This window comes from Capricornis sumatraensis, chromosome 8 (assembly GCF_032405125.1).
Source record: "Capricornis sumatraensis isolate serow.1 chromosome 8, serow.2, whole genome shotgun sequence".
In the NCBI taxonomy this organism is placed as follows: Eukaryota; Metazoa; Chordata; class Mammalia; order Artiodactyla; family Bovidae; genus Capricornis; species Capricornis sumatraensis.
Genome location: NC_091076.1, coordinates 32,675,132 through 32,701,414, shown reverse-complemented (window position 1 = coordinate 32,701,414; position 26,283 = coordinate 32,675,132). Strand labels below are relative to the sequence as shown.

Genomic DNA, 26,283 nt, shown 5'->3' with positions numbered 1-26,283 from the left:
CCCTCACACAGCCCTGGCTCTCTTCACAGACTCCCTGCGGAACATCTCCTCGGCCCCGCACGCGCCGCGCTCCTCTCCGGCGGAGCTCAGCAGCTCCAGCCAGCACCTTCTCCGAGAACGGAAAGCCTCGGCCCCGTCGCACTCCAGCCAGCCGACCCTGTTCACCTTCGAGCCCGCGCTGTCCAACCACGTGCAGCCCGCCCTGTCGGCCAGCGCGCCCCAGGAGTACCTGTACCTGCACCAGTGCATCAGCCGGAGGGCGGAGAGCACACGGTAGGCTGCCCGAGCGCCGCTCGCGGGCCCAGTCCTTTCCGGCCTCGGCTTTTTAATTTTGAAGACGCGGGAGTAAACTATCATTGCATCTTTCCAGGTCACCAGATACATAATTATAAAACAAAAACACCACTGCTCTAGTTTAGGTAACCTTCACATTTTATGGGTATCATCTACGTTGCTATATAACGATACGTGGATTCCAAAGAATCCTTTTATTATCAAAAATCTTGCTTTACAAATTTTGTTTAATTTGGAAAAAAGGCATTAAGAAGCTAGAGTTTCAGAATCAAAGACAAAGTCAGTGCATTTGTTGACCCTAACAGTATAGCTATAAAACCTTAACATTGTTGAATAAATCCGTATCTCACTTTTGCTACCACTGTGGTGTTCCATGTGGCGGCTATCTAAATTTGAGTCAATTAAAATTAAATAAAACTCGGGAACTTCCCTGGTGGTCCAGTGAATAACAATCTGCCTGCCAGAGCAGGGGACACGTTTGATCCCTGGTCGGGGAACTAAGAGCCCAGCAGCCGTGGAGCAACTAAGTCTGCGTGCCACAACTAGAGAGTCCGTGAGCCACAACAGAAGTCCCACATGATGCTGCTAAGACCTGACACAGTGAAATAAATAACAGTTGTGACTGTGGTAATGATGAAAGAAAATAGATGCCAAAGATGTCTGTAACAGCATAAATGTAAAAGAAAATTATTTCAATTAAATTGCAGTGAAAATTAACTTATTCAGTTGCACCAGCCATATTTCACATGCTCAGTGGCCACACGTGGCCACTGGCCACCATACAGGGTCATGCAAATACAAAACATTTTCATCATCACAGAAAGTTGTAGCAAGAACTCCCCGCTCTAGAGTAAGTTTTCGTTTTTCTGACAGCGAAAACTCTCTCAGGCATAGAGCCTGTGCATACTTTTATTACCTTTTATCTCATCATTAGGATAAACAAAAGCACAGGGCTTATGGACTTTGCCGGAACTGGTTCCCAATTCTACCATGGCCAGCAGATTGCAAATCATGTTCCTGTATTAATTAATTTAGAAATAACTAATTTGTGTTAGGAGAATTAAGGCAGTGAGAGAGCTGGTTTATTGATAAATCACATTACAGGATATTTTCATGCATGATCAGACTTAAACCAGTCAAATACACTGAGGTCACTAGGATCGATCATTTCTCCCCGTTTCACGGGTGAGGAAACCGAGACTCTCGACTTCTGAATGACAGAGGTCCGACGAGAACCCAGGCTTCTCCTTCCTGGTCATGTACTCTTTTCTCTACACTGTGCTGTTCTGTGATTCTGGTTTTCTGAGTCATTTTCACACACTGCCAATACTCAGTTTGAAATCTGCCTCAAAAAACTCATTTTCCTCAAGCAGCATGATTCATTTGTGAACTTTCGCTAGTTCAGGTGACCTCCATCAGTGTACACATGAGGGCCTGAGTTCTACACAGGTAGAATGAATCAACCAGGATCCCTGAACTAGCTAGTACCTAATTCTTCTGAACCACAGACCAGGTAGAATGCAAAGTGTTTTATAGGCTCTGCAGTTCAGTCAGTTATGGTTTCAGATTCAGGTCTGGCCACTTCTTTGTGACCTTCGGGGCCATTTATTTAGCCTTCTTGACCTTCAGTTTCCTTCTCTGCAGAGTGAGAATAATTAACTCATGAGCATAATTAATGAACATAAAATGGCAAAACATTTCTGAGGTACCCATGAGGTAGGAGGTCCTCAGGACATATTGCCAGATGTTCTCCCCGGCCTCCACCCCTTCAGCTACACATAGGATCACAGGGGAGTAAAGAATGAGAGGCTGTACACTCATAGCTCATAGTTTCAGTGAAAGACAGAGCACTTTATATTAGTGTCTCTCAAACAGAAACGTGCACATGAAATATCCAGGCATCTTGTTGAAATGCTGCTTCTGATTCAGTGGGACTGCGGTGGGTCCTGAGATCCTGGTTTTCTGCAAAACTGTAAATGATGCTAGCGCAGACTGCAAATCACCCTTCCATTTTTATATTAATACGTTACTATCCTTTGGGACAGGACTCAGAGCACATATCGTTGCATGATAAATATTTGAACAAATCTGTGTTATGGAAATATGTTATCTCCATAGCCTGTGGATATTAATGAATGAGACAGAGCTTATCTACATCTGGGGAAGCAACTTGATTGTGGGGCCTTGACCAAGTCATGCTTTTCTCTGTGTCTTTGTTTTGTGTGGGTGAGGGAGCAAGAGGTTGATGAGTAGGATCTCAGGGAGAGTTTTAAAAATAGTAAACTCAAACAGTGTTTGTAGGATTCCAAGCAGGAATGGAGGGTGGGAAGGAAGCTTTCTTTCAGTCATTTCAGTTTAGTTGCTCAGTCGTGTCCAACTCTGCGACCCCATGAATCGCAGCACGCCAGGGCTCCCTGTCCATCACCAACTCCCGGAGTTCACTCAGACTCACATCCATCAAGTCAGTGATGCCATCCACCCATCTCATCCTCAGTCATCCCCTTCTCCTCCAGCCCCCAATCCCTCCCAGCATCAGAGTCTTTTCCAATGAGTCAACTCTTCTCATGAGGTGGCCAAAGTACTGGAGTTTCAGCTTTAGCATCATTCCTTCTAAAGAACACCCAGGGCTGATCTCGTTCAGAATGGACTGGTTGGATCTCCCTGCAGTCCAAGGGACTCTCAAGAGTCTTCTCCAACACCACAGTTCAAAAGCATCAATTCTTCGGTGCTCAGCTTTCTTCACAGTCCAACTCTGACATCCATACATGACCACTGGAAAGACCATAGCCTTGACTAGACGGCCCTATCTTTAGAGGGATATATAGTTTCTGGTGGTAGTAGAGTAGTGTGCATGATAGCAAACATACTGTAACAATTACAAACTCCAGACAAAACATTTTAAAAAACTAAAGGCACTGAAGAGCAATCAAAAAGCAGGACAAATTTGTTTTTAAAAAGGGACCCACACTGAACAAGATTCAATTTATATGACTTTTCTTTTGAATGAAATTCCCATAACATATCATCCCAAGTGTTCAGTAGATAGTGAGAAATTGCTGGACACTTGAAGACACTGTAAAGTTGACCTGTAGTCAGGAGAACTCAGGTCATAGAAACAAAATAAGCTCGGTTTTTGGAGTTAGCATACAAAGACTTTAAAATAGTTGTGTTGATTGCTTTAATCTGTGGCAGGGAGGGAAAATGGATAATGAGTAAAGAGATGGTGAAATTTAGGAAAAAGAAACTTTGAAAAAGAACGTATAAGTTTCAGTTTCTCTATGGTGGCAGAAGCCACCATAGATTTTCCCTCCCACTAATTACAACTAAAAACTCCAGGCAAAATATAATTACCCAAAGACTCTGTAAATGAAAGGAAGCAGCTTATGTAGCAGAGCAAACTCTGAAGATGCAACTACACAGAGTGAATTTTCTGTCTCTGGTGGATTTGTCCTGAGTATGGGCCCCCTCCCAAAGCAGCGCAGTGGGGCAGGCTGCTGAAACTCTAACAGAAATCTCCAGAAAAGGAGCCCTTCAGGGGCTGGGGAAGAATGGAGTAAGCCAGAGTGGAGAGAGCTAGAGAAGGGATTTCCTGATTCTGGATATAAAACCACTCAAGTCTCAGGCTCATCTTGATGGGGAGGTGGGCGTGGAGTGGTGCGAGCGGTGCTCAGTCGTGTCCGACTCTTTGCGACCCCATGGATTGTAGGCCCTGTGGAATTCTCCAGGCAGGAATACTGGAGTGAATTGCCATTTCCTTCTCCAGGAGATCTTTCCCAACCCAAGGCATCGAACCCAGGTCTCCAAAACTGCAGGCAGGCTCTCCACTGTCTGACGCACCAGGGAACCCGTGTGTGAGATAGACTCAAACCAGTGTAACAAGAGCTTTGTGAACTAAACTGAGATTTTTTACTACCACACACAAAAGGAGAAACAGAACTTAAGAGGCTAAACCTAACCTTGTTGATTGCCTGCAAAAACAAACACATCAGTATTTTCCAGAGGATGATAAAAGAACACAGTCTACACAGCATTCAGAATATAATCCAAAATTTCTGGGCATACAGAAAATGAGCAAACTATAACTAATTCTCAAGGGCGAGCACAGAGACCAACCTCATTATTACAAATGTTGGAGCTTCTACACACAGATTTAAAAGCCCATATTATAACAATATTCCATATGAGAAAAGAAAACACACTTGAAATTATTGAAAAGGGAAAGAAACTCTTATCAATCCAGAGGTCTCAATTCTGCAAAAGTATTCCTTCAGGAATGAAAACAAAGTAAGACATTCTTAGATGAAAAAGAAGTAAGAGAATTTCTAGGAGATTTAATTTAAAGAAATAATAAGGCTGAAGCAAGGTATTACCAGAAGAAAACTATGAGCAGGAATGAAGAAAGACAAGCAGAAAAAGTAAATATCTTCAAAATTATAAAGTATTGTTTTTCTTCCCTTCTAAACTCTTTAAAATATGTATGTTGAAAACAAATATTAAACATTATCTAGTGGGGTTTTTACATGGTTTTATTTCTCTTCAACCTGAAGTTCCTTTTTTTTTTTTAACTTTATTTTATTTCATTTTGGCCATGCTGCATGGTCTGTGGGGATCGTCCCTGACCAGGGATTGAACCTAGGCCCATGGCAGTGAAAGTGCCGAGTCCTTACACTGGACTGCTGGGAAACTCCCGTGAAGAGCTTCCTTTTACCATTTATGGCCATGTGAGTCCCCTGGTGACCAATTTTCCCAGCTTTCACTTATCTGAAAATACCTTTATTTCACCTTTTATTTGATTTATTTTATTGAAGTATACAATTGATTTACAGTGTTGAGTTATTTCTGCTGTACAGCAGTGGTTCAGTTATACACAAATATGATACACATACTTTTTCATATTTCTCTTATGGTTTATCACAAAATATTGAATATAGTTCCCTGTGCCATACAGTATCACCTTTATTTTTGAGAGAGATTTTTGCTGAGTATAAAAATGGCTTTATTTCAGCATTCTAAAGGATGCCATGCTATGGTCTTCTTGACTTTCGTTGTTTTTGATGAGAGATCAACTGTTCTTTTTATTCTTATTCTCCTGGATGTAATTGTATCTTTCTTCCTCTGATTTTCTCCTTTAACAAAAAATTGTGTTAAAATATGCATAATAGGAAACGTCCTATCTTAACCATTTTTAAGTGTACAGTTCAGTAGTGTTAAGTACTTTCACACTCCTGCAATCAATCTTTGGAACTCTTTTCATCTCTCAAAATTTAAACTCTGTACCCTTAACGCCTCATTTCACCTTCCCTCAGTCCCTAACAACCTCCATTCTACTTTTTATCTGTATGAATTAGGCTTCTCTCAGTGGAATTACAGTGTTTTTTGTGACTGAATTATTTCACTTAGCATAAAGCCCTCAAAATTCATCTATATAGTAGCAAGTGTCAGGATTTTCTTCCTTTTTAAGGCTAAGTAAATATTTCATTGCATATATATGCCTCAGTAGATGCTAAGAAAGATTTGACAAAACATAATACATCTTTATAAAAAATATTTCTTAGCAAACTGTAAATAGATGAGAATTATCTCAAACTAAGACTTCTAAGAACAGCCTACATGGAAAAATACTAAATATATTCCCCTAATACTGGATACAAGAAGACAATACCTGCTCTCGCTACTTCTATTCACAGTTGTACTAGAGATCCTAGTGAGTTCAGTAAGGGAACAAAAAATATATAAAAGGCACAAATACCAGAAAGGAAAATGTAACAGTTTCTGTTTGCCGGTAACATGGTTGTTTATATTAAAAATCCTAAAGAATATAGAAAATAAGAACTAGAATTAATAAGTTAATTTAGCAAATTCACAGGAGAAAAGATCACTATACAAAAATAACTTTTACTTACTAGCAACAACAAAAAAAAAGAACTTAAAAAATCTATATAATGATGCCCAAAGAAGTGGACTGCTTAGGAATAAATTTAACAAAAGACAGGTAAGACCTCTTCACTGAAACCACTAACATTGCTGAGGGAAATTAAAGACCTAAATATGGAGGAAATAATATACTATAGTTATGAATTGGAAGAGTTAATATTATTAAAATGGTAATTCTTCCCAAATTAACCTGTGGATTCAGTGCAATCCAAATAAAAATCCCAGCAAGCTTTCTCACAGAAATTGATAAACTAGTTCTCAAATGTATGTGAAAGTGTGAATAACCAAAGTGATTAAAAAAAAAACAAAAACAGCACAAAGTTAGAGGACTTATACTACCTGATTTTAAGACCTTCTGTCAAACTAAGGTTAATCATGATAGTTGTATTAATGAAAGGGTAAACATATAAATCACTGGAACAGATTAGTGAATCTGGAGGGGTTAGAATGAATATATGTGTGTGTTTGTGTGTGTGCATATATATATATATATATATTTTTTTTTACTAAGGTGCCAATAGGGAAATGAAAGTTTTTTCAACAAATAGATACCTATATAGGAATTTTTAAAAACCTTTACTTTCTATCACACTACTCAAAAGCTAAAAAGTATCAGAGACCTGAATGTAAAGTTTAATACTTTGAAACTTACAGAAGAAAATATCTCTGTGATCTTGAGGTAAGAAAAGATTTTTATATGGGATTTAAAAATCAGGAATCAGAAAAAACTGATAGTCTTTATCAAAATTAAAACTTTTGCTCTTTAAAAGATCCCATTAGGAGAATAAAATGGTGAACTTTCCTGGTGGTCCATGGTTAAGAATCTGCCTTGCATTACAATGGACAGGGTATGATCCCTGGTCAGGGAACTAAGATCCTGCGTGCTGTGCGGTGCAGACAAAAAAGTGAAACAACAACAAAAAGCAAGTCGACAAATCCTAGAAAATGCTCGAAGCATGTATCTGACAGAGAACTAATTTCTAGCATACATAAAGAACTATTACAACTCAATAAGAAGCAAGCAAAGTTTTTTGCGTGGGCAAAAGATTTGAAGAGACACTTCACAAAAAAGATACAGGAATGGCCAATAATAAGCACATGAAAACATGCTGAACCATCAGAGAAATGCAAATTAAAACCTCAGTGAGGTTTTGCTTAATCTCCACTGGAATGACTACAGTAAAAAAAAAAAAAAAAAGGAGCAGTGCCAGGTGTTGGCGAGTTCGTGGATGGGCTTTAGTCATGCACTGCTCCATTACATACTAGGTACTTTGGAAACAAACAGTTTACAAAGCACTTTACCAGTAGTTAACTCTTTTGATCTTCAAAGTAATCTCACAGGATTACTTTTGAGTAGCGACTTTGAGAGAGAATCAGCTCATTCATCTCTGCCTAGCACAGACGTAAATATGCCTGATTGATTACTGTACTGAAATCATATTTACTGAGGCTAATAATACCAGCCTTCTCTCTGTCCCTTTTATATTTATGAGGGATCCTGATAAACAGCTACAAGAAATTAAGCATCCTAGAGATAAAACCATGAATTTTTTATTACTCTTACTACACTACTAGCCACTAATGTTTCTTTAAGTACTGGATAATATGTATTCTGGTTAAAATGACTTAAGTTCTAAAAATCCAGCTCTTCCACTGAGCTAAAATAAGTAATAATTCAAAATAGTAACTGTTGCCAATGGAAGGAGTTTTGAACTGATGCTGTCAAAGCAAGCAGAATCATTTTTGTTTTTAGAAACAATTTAGTTTCACTAGATTTATTTTTATCCTCTAGTATTTGGGAACTTGGGGCTTCCCTGGTAGCTCAGACAACAAAGAATCCGCCTGCAATGCGGGAGACCTGGGTTCGACCCCTGGGTTGGGAAGATCCGCTGAAGGAGGGCATGGCATCCCACTCCAGCATTCTTGCCTGGAGAATCCCATGGACAGAGGAGCCTGGCGGACTGCAGTTCATAGGGTCACAAAGAGTTGGACACAACTGAACTGATTTAACACACACACACACACACACACACACACACACTTAGGACCTCATTCTAGATTCTAGTGAGTATTAACCAATCTCTATCTTAAGGCTGTTAAACCTGTAACAAGTGATGTGATGTAGTAAGTCACACATCCTGGAAAGCCATAATTCTGGTAAGAGTTGAGGGAAGCAACATTTCAAGGGATGAAATTCCAAAATGGAAGCATCACTGACCCTGTAGCACTCTTCTACAGAAAGATGGTGGGTAAAAAGCAAAATCAGAAATGTCGATGGAGAATTTAACTGGTGATTAATCGTTAGTGGCTGTGATTAACCAAAGGCAGAATATACAGCTTTTACTTTGTTAGTTTCACATATACAGCTTTTTTCTGTAACTGCAGAGAGAAGGCAAGCTCAATATTGCAGCCAGAAAAGTTTGAGATACAAAGACCACCTCACCTCTTAGAGATTGTGAGACAGAATTTTCTGAGCTTTCTTCCCTCACTGGAAGAATCCATTTGGAATGAGTCAGATGCAGAATGATGGTCCAAATGACCTTTCAAGATTGCCAGTGACAGGGACAGAACCCTAAAATGGTGGCTAATTTACTTACAAGTGTTTACAAGATTTCCTTAAATGGGAACACAGTCATCACCGACTCAGTGGACATGAACTTGAGCAAACTCCAAGAGATAGTGGCGGACAGAGAAGCCTGGCATGCTGTAGTCCATAGGGTCGCAAAGAGTTAGACATGACTTGACCAACTTACCAACTGAACAAGAAGTTGTAAAAGAAAATCAAACCGGGTCTTTCATCGTTAATGCACTTGGTATCTCACAGAGTGGAAAAGAGTGAAATTGTATGTTCCATAATGTGTGAAAATGTGTAAAAAAAAAAAGTGCAAAATAAAGTGGCTGGGAAAACCTGGGAAAGCATTTCTAAAAGCCGAGGGAGAAATTTGGAGTTGCTTTCAGACCGAGGTGGCAGGATAGCCCCACCCACCAGCAACCTCTAGAGCAGCAGGGGCCAGCAATGGAAAGGGAAGCTTCTGGCGCAGGGGAATATTTTCTGGCAGACGTCCCTCTGTCCCCAGGGAGCTCCCCTATACACCTATGATCGAGTATCTTCTTGCACCATCTCTGCCATTTACTGTTTTTCTCTTCTGATGCATGAGGGTAATACCTGCACTGCATCCGAGTGCATATCTTTGGGCAAGTTTGTTTCCCTCGTTCAGCTCCTCTGACCCGATTCTTGGAGTGATGACCAGCCCCCTCAGCAGGCATGGGTGTCATCTACCACATGCCAGAGGCTGTGCCTGGGGATGATGGGATGTGGTACCCTGCCTTCTGGAAACACAGGGCCAGACAGAAGCAGAAGGACCAAGACCCAAATAACTGTCACACAAGACACGGGTGAGGTGAGTGTGTGCAGGGAACACAAAGTGTGCTGTGGGAGCAAAGTGGGAAGAGTGAGTGAAGCCACGAGGAAAGTCTGAGGGACTGAAGCAGGAAGGAGCAGGAAGCCTTCTTTGGCACTTTGTCAGATTGTGATGCATCAAGGAAACGTTCCAGAAAAAGGTAGATAATGCAAGCCCAGGCCAGGAGCTCAGGGATGAGTGAGCAGTTCTGTAACCAGAGAGGGGACACCAGGGCAGCAGGAGGCTGGGACAGGGGTTCCCATGTTCTGAAGAGAAAAGAGTTTCCATCTGCTGCTCCTAAGGGTTCATGCCAAGCTCGGGGAAAGTGGTTGGCAGCACCAAGGCTTTTCTTTACCTGTGTGTCTGTTTATAAGTTTATTTGCTTGTTCATTCAGCAAACACATATTCACCATTCACTATGTGACATGCACTAATCTGGGTGCTGATGAGAGGGAAATGAATAAAACACTGTTTCTTTCCTCAAGGAAATCAGCCTGGTGGAGGAAATAAGCAACTGGTGTGTAACACAGGTAGCAGTCGCTACCTGCTGTGAGAGGGAGCAAGTAATTGTGCTGGGAGGTGAGGAATGCGAGAACCAGCTTCAAAAGAGGTGCTGCTGGAGCTGAGTTTGAGCTGCCAGATGGGAGAGGGGGCCTTCCAGAGACACGAACACGGCGCAGAGGCCTGGCTGCCTGGGGTCTTCTCGGAACCCTGGAGAGCCAACTGCGTAGATCCCAGCCTGAGGAGGGCAGCTGGGGAGAAGAGGTTGGGCGGGTAAGGTGGAGCTGGGATATGCCATCACCCTAAAGACACTGAGACAGCACTGAGAATTGTTAAGCTGGGAAGTTAGGAAAGGAAGCGTGAGAGGGATGAAAAGAGGCCCAGAGAGCCGGGCAGATGATTATGGAGGCTAGTTAGCTACCAACCCTTTTGTTAAACGCAGAAGACAATCAGGAGGACCTGAACTGGGGTGGAGTCGATAGGACCTGATGTGCTTATGGAGTGAGAAGTGAGAAAGGTTCTTCCCAGGCTTTGGCCTGAGTGGCTTGGTGCCTTTCCCCAAACCGGAGAGTCAGAAGAGAGATGATGAGCTCATGGCTGAGTGTGTTGAAGGCCACTGCAGGCTCCCTGAGATGCTCTCCACACCCCTCACCACCCTAGACTCTCAAGGACTCCTGTTCTCCTCAGCCCAGGACTGGCCCTCCGCTGTCGTCCCTCAACCCCACCTCCTAAGGCTCCTGCTCTAGCCTGAACAGCTTGTGGTTCTTGAACTTGCCAGATGGCGTTCTACTGCTCTGCCTCTACGGGAACACCTTTTCCCTTCTCTTGCTTTTGCCTGGCCAGTTGGCAGTCAGTCCAGGGTGACATCGCTGAAGAAGCCTCCCTGACACTGCACCACCACCACCACCACCACCGGGGACGGTTGCTCTAAATGTGTCAACAGCCGCATATTCACAGGCCTGACTAAGGCTTGCAGGCTTGTCACCTCCTCTACCGCGGTGCCCCCTCCCCCAGGGCAGGAGGCTTCTCTGTATCCATTGGGCCTGGCCCAGATGGAAAGTGAGATGTCAGGAAAGGTTTTTTTCAATGGACAGATCCAGATGGGAGCATCCACCAGAATTGGAAGCTCCAAAAGACACAGTGAAAGGCATCAAAGACAGATGTGAGCCCCTGATGTCTACCATTGGCTCCCCGGTCTCAGACCCAGGCCCTCCAGGATCTGAAGGCTGGATGTTCAGTGCTCTAGGCCAGGGATGCTGGCTTGCTTACGTGTGTGAAATGGAACAGAAAGGGAGAGAGTACGGAGGCCCAGGGACGAGGGTTGTGAACGGTGTGGCAATGTCAGTCCCGGCCGTCACGGATGCAGGTTAACTAACAAAGAGAGCCTGGCCTAGACACCTGTTTCCCTTCTGCTTTCTAAGCTGATGGGCCTTAATATCTATCACCATCTGGTGGCCACATCCAAAAATAACAAGCTCCCCATGAGCTGAGAGAGCTTGTATAACGCGGGGGCTCCATGGATTGGCCTCAGTGAGTTAAGGGCTGCCCATCCCTCTGTTAGCCTGCAAATCTGTATGTGTGTGAGATCTGCCTTATTCTGGTGAGAAGTGCCAGAAGAGATTTTTATCAGATCCTTAAAGAGGCATATAGCCTCCCAAAAGCTGGGAATCACCACTGTACAGGATTATTCTAGAATTCTGATTCCTTTATTTTCCCCAAATGGAATCCTATGAAGAATCATCCTATGAGAGAGAAAAGCAGACGTGAATCTCTGCTTGCTCAGAACTTCACCTTCTCATTTCTGGAGGGACCTACACGGAACAGAACGCAGTGTGGAAGCCATGCTAGTACAGCCAAGGGGTCGTGGCTTTTCAGAACCAGATGGACCTGAAAGGACCCTGGAGGGCCCCCAAGTCCTGCCTTGGGGATGCCCACAGCCTGTAAGACACACACACCCCGCCGGGTCCCACCTTGGGGAAGCCTACAGTGTGTAAAACCCCACAGGTTCTGCCTTGGGGAAGCCCACAGTGTATAAGACCCCCCAGGTCCACCTTGTAGAAGCCTTCAGTGTATAAGACCCCCCAGGTCCTACCTTGTAGAAGCCTTCAGTGTGTAAGACCCCCCAGGTCCCTCCTTGGGGAAGCCCACGGCGTGTATTAGTAGTGGGGATGGAACTCACAAACCCTTCACCCCCAAATCATTTCATTTTTAATCTTGCCTTGTTTTCCCAAAACCTGAATTTTAAAAAGTAATAATCAAGACCTTTCCTCTCCTGAGTATAGTTCCTAAACTGGAAAACATTTTTCCTATAGTATTTTAGTCTTCTGGAGAGAGATTTTCCCCTCTGAATGCCTCTCAGTGAACACGATGGAAAATAAATCTATAGCTTACATTTGAATACTTCTATTTAACTTAGAACATGTCAGCTGACTTGTTCTACAGTGGGGAGACTGAGACTCGGGTAAAATGACTTGTTTGCTGTTTTCTGATACCAGCTTAAGGGTTCTTTCCACTGTCTCACAGCCTTTGTATACATATGCGTATATTCCGTGCCACTTAAAGCGGTGAACACGTGGCTGATGCAAGTAGTTTGTTGATGTCTGATTGAGGAGGTAAGACCAACCTCTGCTCATCACAGCCATGTGGGGGTAGGGGACGGGACAAAGGCTAACACTGAACACATACTTTCTAGATGCACCAGAGTCCAATTTCTAAACAAGCTGCAAAGTTATTATTTTAATCCCCATTCTTGCAGATGCATTTACTGAAACTCCGAGAGAAGATATACTGTGTCCAGATAAGCCTCAGGCCTCCAGCCTCCTCAGCTTGTGTTTGTTCCCCACCACGTCACTGCAGCAGGATGTGGACACTCCTGCCAGCCTCCTCTAACCCCTGCGTCCCCCTCTTTCTGTCTCTTAGGAGTGCCAGCTTCTCTCAGGGCACCAGGGCCTCGTTCCTCATGAGGAGTGACACAGCCGTGCAGAAACTTGCCCAGGGCAACGGGCACTGTGTCAACGGGGTTGGCGGTCAAGTCCACGGCTTCTACAGCCTCCCGAAGCCAAGCCGACACAACGCAGAGTTCAGAGACAGTGCCTACGACCTCCCCCGGAGCCTGGCTGCCCACGGCCACACCAAGGGCAGCCTCACCGGCTCCGAAACAGATAACGAGGACGTGTATACCTTCAAGATGCCCAGCAGCACCCTGTGCCGGGAGTTTGGGGACCTCCTGGTGGACAACGTGGACGTTCCGGCCACCCCGCTCTCGGCCTACCAGATCCCTAGGACGTTCACGCTGGACAAGAACCACAACGCCATGGCAGTGGCCACGCCTGGGGACTCGGCCATAGCTCCCCCGCCCCGGCCCCCCAAGCCAAGTCAGGCAGACACACCTCGGTGGGGCAGCCCCCAGCAGAGACCTCCCGCTGGGGAAGGCCGCAGATCGGTCTCTGCCGCCGCCACCATCCCCAGGCGTAACACCCTCCCAGCCATGGACAACAGCCGGCTTCACCGAGGTCAGTGTGAGCCCTGGCTGCACCCAGAGCGGGTGGGAGGAAGGGAGGGGGCACAGGGGACTCAGCAGTGTACGAGTTCTCAGTCATCCAGGCCACAGGGGCTTAAGGCCCACCTAGGTCAGGGATGCTCACAGGTTTAGGCATCTTCTCACCCCAGACCTTTCCTAGTTGGGCCCCCAACTCTGGAGGCTATTAGTGAACACCACAGTGGCAAGAGTTTAGTAGATCCTGCCTGAGAGAAGTTACTGTTTCACTAAGGAAACAGAACATTCTTGGTTAACCACATTACAATGTATTAGGGGTTTAGAGGTCTGGATCATAGTCTTTTACTCATTTATAAATCAAATGAAAGATTTCAAAAATAAATTTAGAAGACTAGTCCAAACTGGAGCCAAACCTTTGTGGACCAACAGGCTATTAAAATTAAATCTACAAAATATTTTCTAAGCCACATTTGCATCTCTGGTTAAAGTCTGAACATCTATTTGAAGTATTTAAATTCTACTGTCGCTTATTTCCCACTGAGAGTATTCCAACTCTGCATGTAACCTCCTCCGTTTGATGAAAAAGTAGAATAATATTAATCTCTTTCATTTTGTGTCTTGCTAATAACCCTGTAGCTGGGCTTCCTTGCCAGTGCAGGAGACATGTGTTCGATCCCTGGGTCGGGAGGATCCCCTGGGGAAGGAAATGGCAACCCACTCCACTATTCTTGCCTGGGAAATTCCATGGACAGAGGAGCCTGGTGGGCTACAGTCCATAGAGTCACAAAGAGTTGGACAATACTTAGCAACGGAGGAATTTGTGAGTTGAGGGGTGATGTGGTAGAAGCAGTACCTTGTCTTAGGAATTGAGAGCAGTATCTCCTGGAGTAGCAGTTACGATCCAGAGCAACACTGGGGAGGGTGTGGGAAAGTGTCAGCCCAGGGACCAACTCTTGAGTTCTCAGGGGTCTTCCTTCCTCTGCCGTAGCTTCCTCCTGTGAGTCCTACGACTACCCGCAGCGTGGTGGAGACAGTGCCGGCCGGTCTGCCGAGTCCATGAGCGATGCAGTCAGCGCTTTCCTGGTGAGTGGGGTTTAATCAGGGGGTCCTTACGGCAGCTCAGGTGGATCAAAGCTCAGGCCCACCGAACTGAAACCACAACCTGGGCGTCTACCTCCTAGGAGCCTGCCTTGCTTCCTCCTTCAGAACCCCTGGATTGAGTGTTTGGAAAGATGCACGTATCCTGGTCTGGAAGACATGTGTGTACTTAGGTGCCCCAGACAAGAAGGCTCATCACCGAGGGTGAGCAGGGAGGGTCTAGAATGCAGGGAACGCAGGTGCTGGGATGTGGCTGTCCGGCAGCACCCTAACCGTGAGGTCCCACTGGGGGATGAGACTCCAGGCAGGGGTGGCGCTCAGAGTCGGGCTCAGCAATAGAAGGATGGTGTCAGAGTGGCGTCCCAGGCCGCCTTCAGGAGGGGGTCGATGACAGCCCTGCTGGGTGTCGGGCCCAGCTACGCCGATAAGGGCCTGTCTTCAGCCTCCCTGGGAAGATCGTACACAAAAGCAGCTTAGGCGTATACGCGTCCAGCAGACAGGGCAGGAGGTAGAGGAAGGCTGTGGCCAGGGGGGTGGCCACACTGCAGCCTGGCAGCCACACTGAAAGCTGCCCTGGGGAAGCATGCCCACCCAGGCCTCGCCTGCCAGCGCCGAGGCCCCCCAGAGGCTCCTTGCCCTGCCCGGGGCCTGAGCCGCTGACCTGCAGTGATGAGGGTGGACCTGAGGAGGGGACGGGTCCTGAACCAAACCTGTGACCCAGGGCCTGTGCTGTCCTCTGATGTGGTCAGGCAGCCAGAAAGCCTTGTGGATGTCTTATACAAGGTTTATCACAAATTATAAGCAAGCTCCAAGGGACTGTGGAGGCTAGAGGAGGCCCACAGGCTTCATCTCTTCCTGTCTACCCCCTGCTCTCTTACCTGGTCTTCCCAGCGTCTGCCTTAGAGCTTCACAGTGCGCCCAGCTCCATCTTCTCTTGCCCCCTCTTGCTTCCTCTCCCTGGTTACAGCAGTATTTCTCTCTACTCCTAGCCAGCGAAAGCAGTCGTGGGTCGATCAGACAGCACCAATTCCGAGGACAACTACGTGCCCATGAACCCAGGCTCCTCCACCCTGCTGGCTTTGGAGCGAGCTGGTGATAACTCCCAGAGTGTCTACATCCCCATGAGCCCGGGGCCACACCACTTTGACCCGCTCGGCTACCCCTCCTCAGCCCTCTCTCTGCACCGAGGCTCCAGCAGAGGGAGTGAGATCCAGCCACCCCCTGTCAACCGCAACCTCAAACCTGACAGGAAGGGTAAGTCCACGGTTTCCCCAGCCCAGCTCTGGACACTCTTCAGGGACTGTGCGTTCATTTAGGGATCCCGTGGATCCTAAACTTGCCTTGCAAGGAAGTAACAGCCTCTGGAGCCTAAACCACCCCAAATACACACACACGTGTGCGCGCACACACATTACACACTCTCTCTCCAAATTCATCCCAATAGGGACTGGCTACCAGAATGCAAAAGTGCAGGGATCTAAAGGATGGATTCAGGTTGCAGCCCTTCCACCTGCTAACATGTGATTGTAAACGAATCCTTCTCTGTCCCTGTGCCTCGCTTCTCATCTGTGAAGTGGGAAGTATAAAACATCTGAGTCAGTTCCAATGAGGTGGATGAAACTGGAATCTATTTTACAGGGTGAAATAAGTCAGAAAGAAAAACACCAATACGGTATATTAACACATATATATGGAATTTAGAAAGATGGTAATGATGACCCTATATGCAAGACAGCAAAAGAGACACAGATATAAAGAACAGACTTTGGGACTCTGTGCGAGAAGACTAGGGCAGGATGATTTGAGAGAATAGCATTGAAACATGTATATTACCATGTAAAATGGATGACCAGTGCAAGTTTGATGCACGAGAAAGGGCACTCAAAGCCAGTGCAGTGGGATGACCCTGAGGGATGGGGTGGGGAGGGAGGTGGGAAGAGGGTGCGGAACAGGGGGGACACATGTATACCCATGGCTGATTCATGTCAATGTATGGCAAAAACCACTACAGTATTGTAAAGTAATTAGCCTCCAATTAAAATACATAAATTATTTTTTTAAAAACATGCCTATTAGAGACACTGAAGGGCATAGATAATATATCTTAATATGCTTCATAGTGTATGAAGTGCAACTCAAGGATAAGAGATTTTTATTAGCTCTAGGGCTGGAAAAGGTAGAACTGACAGAGTATTCCATTAAAAGATACACTCTGCTATAAAAGGAAGGACTGAGCTCTCCAACCAGGTAGATGTGCTTCCTAGGTGTGTGACTAAGGAAATCATGTGACTTCCCTGAGCCTCTGGTTTTCATATCTGTGAAGTGGGGATGGTCATGCCTACTTCCCGGGTTTGTTCAGAAGTAAAGCATCTAAGACATTGACTGGTGCATTTAGACCAGGAAGAAGAACTGCAGTTCAGGTTCTAGGTCTGCCTCGACCTCATTCTGCAGGCCTGCATTAGGGGCAGGGACTCAAGGGGGGAAGCAGAGTCAGTGGGCAGATAGAAGCCCCCTTGGGTCTGGTCAGCAGAGAATGCAGAGCTCAGCATTTGAATCAGAGCCTTCAGGGCCTTGTGACATTCACCTTCTTCCGTAGAAGGCTCCACGGTCCTGGCCCAGATGTGGCGGGGGGCTCACAGTGGCCTTCTCCATGATGTTTCAGATATCATCTCTTGTTTTCATTCTCAGTCACAAATGTTGTCCCAGCCCATGTGCCCATTTTAGATCTGAAAGTATGGCTGCTGTCAGAACAGTGTGAGGAATAGAGAATTTGGTATCTGAAGACATGACTTCACGAGCAGAGATCATGTAACCTCACATAGCCTGGGCCTCCCCATGTATAACTGGGATGAGTAGGAAGGATTTTATACGCACTTGTGTGCTACGTGTAAGGGTCTGTATGTGTGGCCTTATCATCATTGGCTAATGCGTCGACCTTCTGTCCCTGCTGCAGCAAAGCCAACACCACTTGACCTGAGAAACAACACCGTCATCGACGAGCTCCCCTTCAAGTCCCCTGTCACCAGGTCTTGGTCCAGGGCCATGTGAGTGTCTGTGGACGCGAGAGCTTGGAACGGGGCAGTGGGTTGGTGAGTGGAACCACCACATTCCTGATGCTGCTGGTAGCTCAGGGCTTGGCTGCCTCTTCTGTGACGAAGGGAAGACAGTCCCCTCTCCATGTCAGATCTTAGTCTGATAATGGAGGCCAGAGGTCTGTCCGGAGGTGTAGGGTCCAGGGCCTGGCAGGAGGCCAGCCGTACCCAGGGTTTACTCCCTGTCTTCCCCCCACCAGCCACTCCTTCAGCCCCAGCTCCGCCCAGTACTGCCGCCCCATCTCCACACAGAGCATCACCAGCACCGACTCTGGAGACAGTGAAGAGAACTACGTCCCTATGGTGAGTCCTCTGGGGACCCCTGGAGCCCACCCAGCGCTTCCTCACTTCCCAGCGCGCTGACTCACCCCGGCCCCAGGGCACTGCGCTGCTACTCATCTGTCTGGAGCACATACGTGTCAGTTACTGTGGAGTCGCCATCAGAGGCAAGGAAGACACAGTCCCTGCCTTCAGGGAGGAGAGGAGGCCTGCCTCTCTCACGACTGTGACCCAGGCAGTGTAGTCAGTGCCCTGGAGAGGCGGTGTTATGGGGGCGCACCCACAGGATGGGCGATCACAGCAGGGTGCGCAAACGGGCCCTTGGGCAGAGGTGGCCGTGTGGATGGGGACATGGAGAGTCACGGTCATTAACTCTGGCTGAAGGTGGGGGCGGCCAGCGGGGAGGCTGGACTAGAAGTCAGACCACGAAGGACCCCAAATGCTATCTCTGGAAGCCTGCACTCGTCCCCTGGGGGCCACACGAGGGTCCACAGGCCAGGCGGTTAGATGGTGTTTCAGAATCGTCATCAGGGGCGCCTGCCGGGAAAAACTGGGGCAGCTTCCCAAGTTAACCCCCTTGTTCCATCCTGTTAAAACTTTTCAGAAGCAAAAGGTCTCCTCATTTCCTCATCCCATTGTCCCCATGACCGGGAGGAGGCATGGGAGTATGAGCGTCCAATGAGTGTCTGCCCCGTGGCAGGAAAGCGCACGTGTTGGGGGAGCCTCACAGAGTGGGCCACAGGGATTCCCCAGGGTGCAGCTGCACAGACATGTGAGAGACACATAGACACATGGACATGTGAGAGACACACAGACACATGGACATGTGAGAGACACACAGACACATAGACACATGGACATGTGAGAGACACAGACACATGGACATGTGAGAGACACATGGACATATGAGAGACAGACACATGGATATGTGAGAGACACAAGAGATGTGAGAGACATAGACATGTGAGAGACACATAGACAGACGTGAGAGACACAGACACACGGACATGTGAGAGACACATGGATATGTGAGAGACACAGACACATGTGAGAGACATAGACACATGGACATGTGAGAGACACATAGACACAGACATGTGAGAGACAGACACATGGACATGTGAGAGACAGACACATGGATATGTGAGAGACACATAGACACAGACGTGAGAGACACAGAGATGTGAGACACATAGACACAAATATGTGAGAGACTCATCAACACATGGACTTGTAAGAGACAAACACATAGACATGTGAGAGACACACACATAGATGTGAGAGACACACACATAGACGTGAGAGACACACAGACGTGAGAGACACACAGACATGTGAGAGACACATAGACACAGACATGTGAGAGACACATGGACATATGAGAGACAGACACATGGATATGTGAGAGACACATAGACACAGACATGTGAGAGACACGAGATGTGAGAGACACATAGACGTGAGAGACACATAGACGTGAGAGACACAGACGTGAGAGATACAGACACACGGACATGTGAGAGACACATGGATATGTGAGAGACACAGACACAGACGTGAGAGACACAGACACAGACACATGGACATGTGAGAGACACATGGATATGTGAGAGACACATGGATATGTGAGAGACACAGACACACAGATGTGAGAGACACAGACATGTGAGAGACACACAGACACATGGACATGTGAGAGACACACAGACGTGAGACAGACATGTGAGAGACACAGACACATGGACATGTGAGAGACACAGACAGACATGTGAGAGACACACATGGATATGTGAGAGACACACAAATATGTGAGAGACACATCGACACATGGACTTGTAAGAGACAGACACATAGACATGTGAGAGACACATGGATATGTGAGAGACACATAGACATGGACATGTGAGAGACACAGACGTGAGAGACAGACACATAGACGTGAGAGAGACAGACACGGACATGTGAGAGATACAGACACATAGATATGTGAGAGACACAGACAGACACATGGACATGTGAGAGACAGACACATGGATATGTGAGAGACACAGACACATAGACACATGGATATGTGAGAGACATAGACACGGACATGTGAGAGACACACAGTGAGAGCGTGAACCCACCCGTCAAGTGAAGGAACCAAAGCACAGCACAGGACTGTCACCTTTCTCGTGAGAAGGCGTCCTCAGGAGAGAGCCAGACAAGCTGGCCTCGGTGCCTGGGGAGACTGGCCCTGCAGCGGGTCATCCGAGAGCTGCTGGGGGACCAGGGCTTCGCGCCGCCTGCTGACGAGGGCCCTCTCTAGTGACCCCTGAGGAGCCGGGACAGGCTGGGGGCCAGGCTGCTGCGGGGTGACTGCCCCGCTCCAGGCCGTGGTGGGAGCCCCAGAGAAGCAGGGCTGGTCCGGCACACAGGGAGCACGGCTCCCTTCTGAGGGCAGGGAGCACGGCTCCCTTCTGAGGGCAGCGAGCAAGGGCCGGTCTGGGAGGCAGGGAGGGTGAGGCCCGGCCTGACAGCCCGGGCAGGAGGCGGCGCGGCACAGCGAGGGCAGCCCAGGCTGGAACGTCTCCCTGCCCACCAGCTGTGCAGCCATGGGCAAGTTGCTTTAACTTCTCTGAACCAGTTTTATATTCATTGTAAAAATAATAAGAGAAGTAATAATGCCTACAGGATTGCTGTGAGGGTCTAAACAGGAACACGGGCTGTCCCCGGCACAGAGCAGGCCTTGACTGAGCTAGCTGCTGTCACTCCCAGAGGTGTGTTTTTCCCCCGGTGGTGGGTTAGTCTACTTCTGAAGTTACTAACAGTTTTTCCCCTCCTTTGTGATAGCAAAACCCCGTGTCTGCATCTCCCGTTCCCAGCGGCACCAACAGCCCAGCGCCTAAGAAGAGCACTGGCAGTGTGGATTATCTGGCCCTGGACTTCCAGCCGAGCTCCCCGAGCCCCCACCGCAAGGTGCCTAGGGTGGGAGTGTTGGGGGGGTGGTTCTGCCGAGCTCCTGGGGCCCTGGGTGGAGGGGTCCCGGAGGCCAGGGGCCTTGTCCGGCCAGGCTGGGCTGAGATCTGAGTCTCACGGGGCCCATGTGCCCTCAGCCTCAGCACTCAGGCACCCTGAGCCCACAGACCCTCCTCCATCCACCTGTCCCTCCCCTCACCGTGCGATTGGACAGATGCAGGCACACACAGTCACAGTCCGCTCAGGGTCACATGTGAACCCGTGACAGAGCTGAGATGTGGGGATCACGTGTCCCGGTCCTGAGCTCTTTGAGAATGCGCTGTCCGGGTGCAGCCTGGGAAAAGCACACCGCCCTCCACCCCCGGAGGCACACTTAGCTGCCCGGTCCAGACAGAAGCTCTGACACGGTCCCCCCCACCCAGGGCGGCTGTGCGTGCTCACCACGTGCCCCCACAGAGCCCTGCAGCTGGCACTTGGTGGCGCCCGGCCAATTCCTTCTGGACAAGGGGCCACGGGGAGTGGGTGGAGGCCTGGACCCAGGGAAGGGCCTGGGTTCCCTCAGAACTGCAACAGCAAGAGGGTTGGCAGAGGCTGTGGCATCGAGGAGGAGGAGGAGGGCTGGTGCAGGGTGGAGGTCAGGCTCTACATGCCACTTTGAGGGGGGAAAAACAGGTTGGAGAGGCAGGTAGAAGCCCGTCTCCTCGCCCCTGACACCACTCGGGAAGAGCCGCCTGTTGCTCCCTGTGTCACAGTAACTCACGGCCCCTTCAACCTCCCTGGCCTGTCCCCCAGCCATCCACGTCATCGGTCACTTCCGACGAGAAGGTGGACTACGTTCAGGTGGACAAGGAGAAGACCCAGGCCCTGCAGAGCACCATGCAGGAGTGGACAGACGTGCGGCAGTCCTCAGAGCCCTCCAAGGGCGCCAAGCTGTGACGCCCGCGCCAGGGAGGGGCCCGGAGGCCAGTCTGCAGAGCCGGCCTCCCGGCTGCTCACCCTTCGCCTCTCCACCACGCCCTCCTGCCCACCTCCTCTCTCCTCTGCCACTCTGGCCTTCAAAGCACTTGGCATCAGGGACCCTGACCCCTTCCCCCTGGGAGGCGAGGGCCTGATCGAGGCACTTCCTCTGCCCTCTCCAGGTCCACCTTTGATTTTTATCAGCAATGGCCATCCTACCTTAGAGCTCTTGCCAAAAAGCATCCTTAAGCGTCTGCCTGCCCTTCAGACCCAAATATCTACCGGACGTGTGGGGGCGGGGCCACGGCTCTGAGCCGATTCCGCACCTCACCGTCCGGCCTCCAGCTACTGGGCTCCCCGCCTCGGTCCCAGAAGAGGCCACATCGTCCTGCTGACCAGGCACCCAAGGATCAGCAGGCCAGTGTGGACACGGACCTCTTCGTCCCTGTCTTCCTTGGCAGAGGCGGGGCGAGGCCACCTAAAGGCGGAGGAGCCGCGGAGGAAGGTCAGAGGCCGTCTTGAGGGACAGAGGAGTTGGAGCCCGAGACACGGAAGGGCAGTGGAGCCCCGCAGGGGTTTCGGGGCAGCCCCCCACTCTCAGGAGTGGGCGATGTGGAAGGAGGGAGAGGCTGGGGACGGCCGGCCACCGAGAACACGGAGCGGGGCTCAGAGCCCAGGAGATGGGGAGACAGACGCTGTGGGGCTGGGCCCCTGGGGCCGTGAAGCATCAGGCCGGCTCTGCCGTCCGGGACAGAGCGCCGTACCCCCGGACCCCGCCCGCCCGGAGGCCCTGCTCTGGACAAGGCTTGCACCGTGCTGGGCGACGGGGTGGGGGCGGGGGCGCCGGCATGGCGAGGAGGGCCGGTGGAGCTGCGGGGGGTGACGCGGGGTGCAGGGTGGGTGTGCGGGGGTGGGAGTACCGAGGGGCCACCCTGGGACAGCCTGGGCGCAGGCACCTGGGGGTGCCTGGGACTGGCATGGAGACGGCGCAGCAAATGAGCTTCTGTAAGACTGGGGGCGCGGCGGGGGCGGCTGAGAGTTGGGGTGGGGGCTGTAGGGGCTCTGGGAGGTCCACCCAGCGCACCTGCTGGAGAGAGCCCCCGGCAGTGCCGCGGAGACGCAGGCTGAGCAGAGAGGGAGCGGTGACGTCGCTGTCGGGGAGCAACTGGCCTGGTGTCAGGCGAGGGCAGCTGCCAGGACTGACGGACGGCGGGCGGAACAGAGCCCCGAGGATGTGGCAGGGTGGCCGGTGGCTTGTGCCCTCCGACTGAGGTTTGTGCAGGGCCCAGGAAAGGTTGGGGCCTGGCCTGGTGCACGGTCAGCTCAGGTCACCCCCCATTGCTCTGTGGAGTCCCAGGTGCCCTGTAGGGCTCAGGCCTGGCTACAGGGACAGGAGACGGCAAGGCTGGAAAGGCCCCCAGGTCGGTGTCGCCCTCTGCCAGGACAGAAGGGGGGCATCACCCCAGGCTTCTCCCAAGTCTGGGGAGGGAGACTCATGTTATAGTTCTTGGCCAAGTTTTTTAAAAGTTTCAGAGGCAACTGGGCAGACCAGATGTTTCATCCTACCCTGGGGAGAACAGGCCTTTTTCCTCCAAAAGAAATGAGTTCTGACCCTGCCTAAGGGAGGTGGCTACTGCTCACCTTTCTGCTCCTGTGAGCGTGTGTACACACACAGTCACGCCCTCGGCAGCCTGAGGCCTGACTGTACTCCGTCCTGGGAGAGATGGTCTCAACAGGTGAGAACTCCTACTACTAGTCACATCAACTCAGTTAAGTGACGGCAGCGGCTGCTGTGGCCAGGTCTGGACTGCACACTGAGGACACAGGAGTTAATCAGACTTTGTGTTTGAGAAGGTCACGCTCGATGAGAAGAAAAAGACAAGGACACGTTGGTGATGGCCGTGAGAGACTCAAAGCTGGGGATGTGCGGAGAAGTCAAGGCTGCTTCTCCGGGAGGCTGGTGTGTGGGCAGGAGTGGGAAGGAGTGCAGATCAGGGAATGCGGTTTCTAGGAAAAGCGGGTGCCTGACTTGGCCGGAGGGGAGGAAGGGTCAGATTTTTAGAGGAAGGAGGGTGGGTCTGGGCACCAGTGGAGGAAGATGGAGAGACTTGTGCTTTGGAAACAAGAGACTTGGGAGTATGGGCCCAGGCCAGACCCTCAGCAGCAGCAAGGCCTTGGTGTTCGCACAGCTGAAGTGATGGTGGCAGTGGCCTACCCTGGGCAGGGTTTGGTAGGTCACTGCCCAGCCCTGTGTCCCTTTAGGGCTCTCTGCAGACAGTCTCATACGGCAGGGCTTTGAATGGTACCCCCACCCCCACCCCAGAGGCTACAGGTGGGCCCAGGTAGGGATGCGTCAGTTCCCAGTATCACTCCCTATTGATCATCAGGTGCCCTAATGATGTCAGTGCTTTCCGAATCTGCCATAAGGTGAGTGAGACTGATTGGAGTCCCGAGAGATGGAGGTGTTCAAATCTAACCTCCAGGGAGGCCTCCCTCCAGCTCTTGGTTCCTCCAACTCCCAAACCCTCAGGGTGGAGGTGGGAGCAGAGACTGCTGAAGGCAGAGACGTGGGGCTCAAAAGCCCCAGGTACCAGGTGTCTGACGTTCCCGTCAGTGGCTCAGAGTTCGCCTCTGAGTGCGGTGGCCTGGCGCGGACAGAGACCCCAGGAAGCCCTGCATCGGCCAGCAGAGCCCCCTCCTGCCTGGGGCTCCCAGGAGCAGCAGCTGTCCCCTCCCGGTCCAGCTCCCCCGCTCTGCGGGGTCAAAGGCAGGAAGGAATGCCTGCAGGGAGCTGTGTCTCTTCCCCACCTCGGTGGGGTCAGCTGGGCCCTGAGGCCTCTTCTGTGGCTGCTACCTGCTCTGTGACCTGTCTCGAGGGCCAGTTAACCCAGTGCCCTCTCTAGACCTGATTGCAGTAACTTTTACATTCGAAACTGTTCAACTGCATCCCATCCCTAGGACAGAAGCACAACGGTTCTCAGCCTGCCCTGGGGCTAAGGCCCCCAGCTGTGGCCACCCCACCCCACCCTGCCCTGCCCACGGCCCTCTGATGGAGCTCCAGAAACTGGAAGGAGGGCGCAGGGCAGGAGGGAAGTCGGTGTGTCCTTCCCCTCTCCATCCGTCCGTCCTTCTGCGCACAGCGAGGGTCAGAGGCTGCGCACAGGAGCGCTCAAGCTGCCGCCTTACGAAACTCAGAGCTCTTCGGGGGGCCAGTGGGCCGCCTGCTGTGGGGCTGGCGTGTATTTGGTGGTGTGTGTTCTTACGTGTTTGTTGGCTACACGTGTCTTGAAATGTAGAATCATTTTCACGGAATCATTGCTTTATCAAGAAGAGAAAATGGGCTAGAAGAACCCCGCTCTTAGGTTTCTGGCCCTGTTACCATTTAAAATTGACATTTAATTTTTCAAATTGCTGTTGGTGCCTAATCACTTAAGTTATTAATTTATTGTTTTCTTTAAAAAAAATTGTAACATGTATTTATCCTGTGAGTAGGTCTGGGGTGGGATGGGAATGCGTTCACAGGCGTCCTGTTTTTGCAGTGGGGACACATGATACAGGCCTGGAGCTTGCAGGGCCCTTGTTACTGGAGTGGCGGAGCTAGATGACAATAAAGTCCGTGAGAAGCAAGCAGAGAGACTGTGGCATCTGCCTCGTCCGGGGGGTGGGCAGCGGGCTTCACAGGACACCGGTCCTCGGCCAGACAGTCCGCCCCCATCCCCAGCCACTCCACCTTCCACTCAACAGGAGACGACTGGGGACCTTTCCTGGCTGTAAGAACAAGTGCGAATCCTCCTCACCTTGGAATCTGTATTCCTGGTGTGTGAAATGGAAGTAATAGCAACCTCTGCCCGCTCATCTTTCTTCAAAGGCGCGCTGGACCACAGAGGTGAGTTCTAAGCATGACCATTCGGTCTCTTGACAGACCTGTCAGCCCACCTGCACTGGTCCCTGAATCTCAGGGCTCCGTGGGCTTTGGGGCCAAAGCTCAGCTCTTCCACTGTAGCCCAGGAAGCCCCCGGCCAGGCAGTCGCTGTGCCAGGTTCCCAGATGGGCGGGCCCTGAGGGCTGCAGGCTGCTTTGCTCCTGGCCTGAGCCCACCCACCCAGGTTATCAGGGGTAAGAAAGGAGTGTGGGAGCAGCCGCGAGCTCCAGGCAGCCCGGAGCTGATCGATGAATCCGTCTACAGTGTCCTGTCCGGGCGGCCCCAGCCTGTGCACCCGTCTCTCCAGAGTCAAACCCCACCCCCCATTCCAGGTACATCCCACCAGGCCTC

At 49.9% G+C, this 26,283-nt stretch overlaps 1 protein-coding gene across 1 annotated transcript in view; it reads left to right on the top strand.

Moving 5' to 3' along the window:
- The window catches only part of GAB2 (GRB2 associated binding protein 2), a 54,029-nt gene extending 31,247 nt beyond the window's left edge, over positions 1-22,782 (top strand). The window contains exons 2-9 of the mRNA XM_068977080.1: positions 30-273; positions 13,050-13,642; positions 14,615-14,709; positions 15,714-15,978; positions 17,678-17,768; positions 18,017-18,119; positions 20,928-21,053; positions 21,846-22,782. Of these exons, the coding sequence (XP_068833181.1) occupies positions 30-273; positions 13,050-13,642; positions 14,615-14,709; positions 15,714-15,978; positions 17,678-17,768; positions 18,017-18,119; positions 20,928-21,053; positions 21,846-21,989 (1,661 nt within the window). The 3' untranslated portion in view covers positions 21,990-22,782. The remainder of the gene's footprint in view (positions 1-29; positions 274-13,049; positions 13,643-14,614; positions 14,710-15,713; positions 15,979-17,677; positions 17,769-18,016; positions 18,120-20,927; positions 21,054-21,845) is intronic.
- The last annotated feature ends 3,501 nt before the right edge of the window (positions 22,783-26,283 follow it).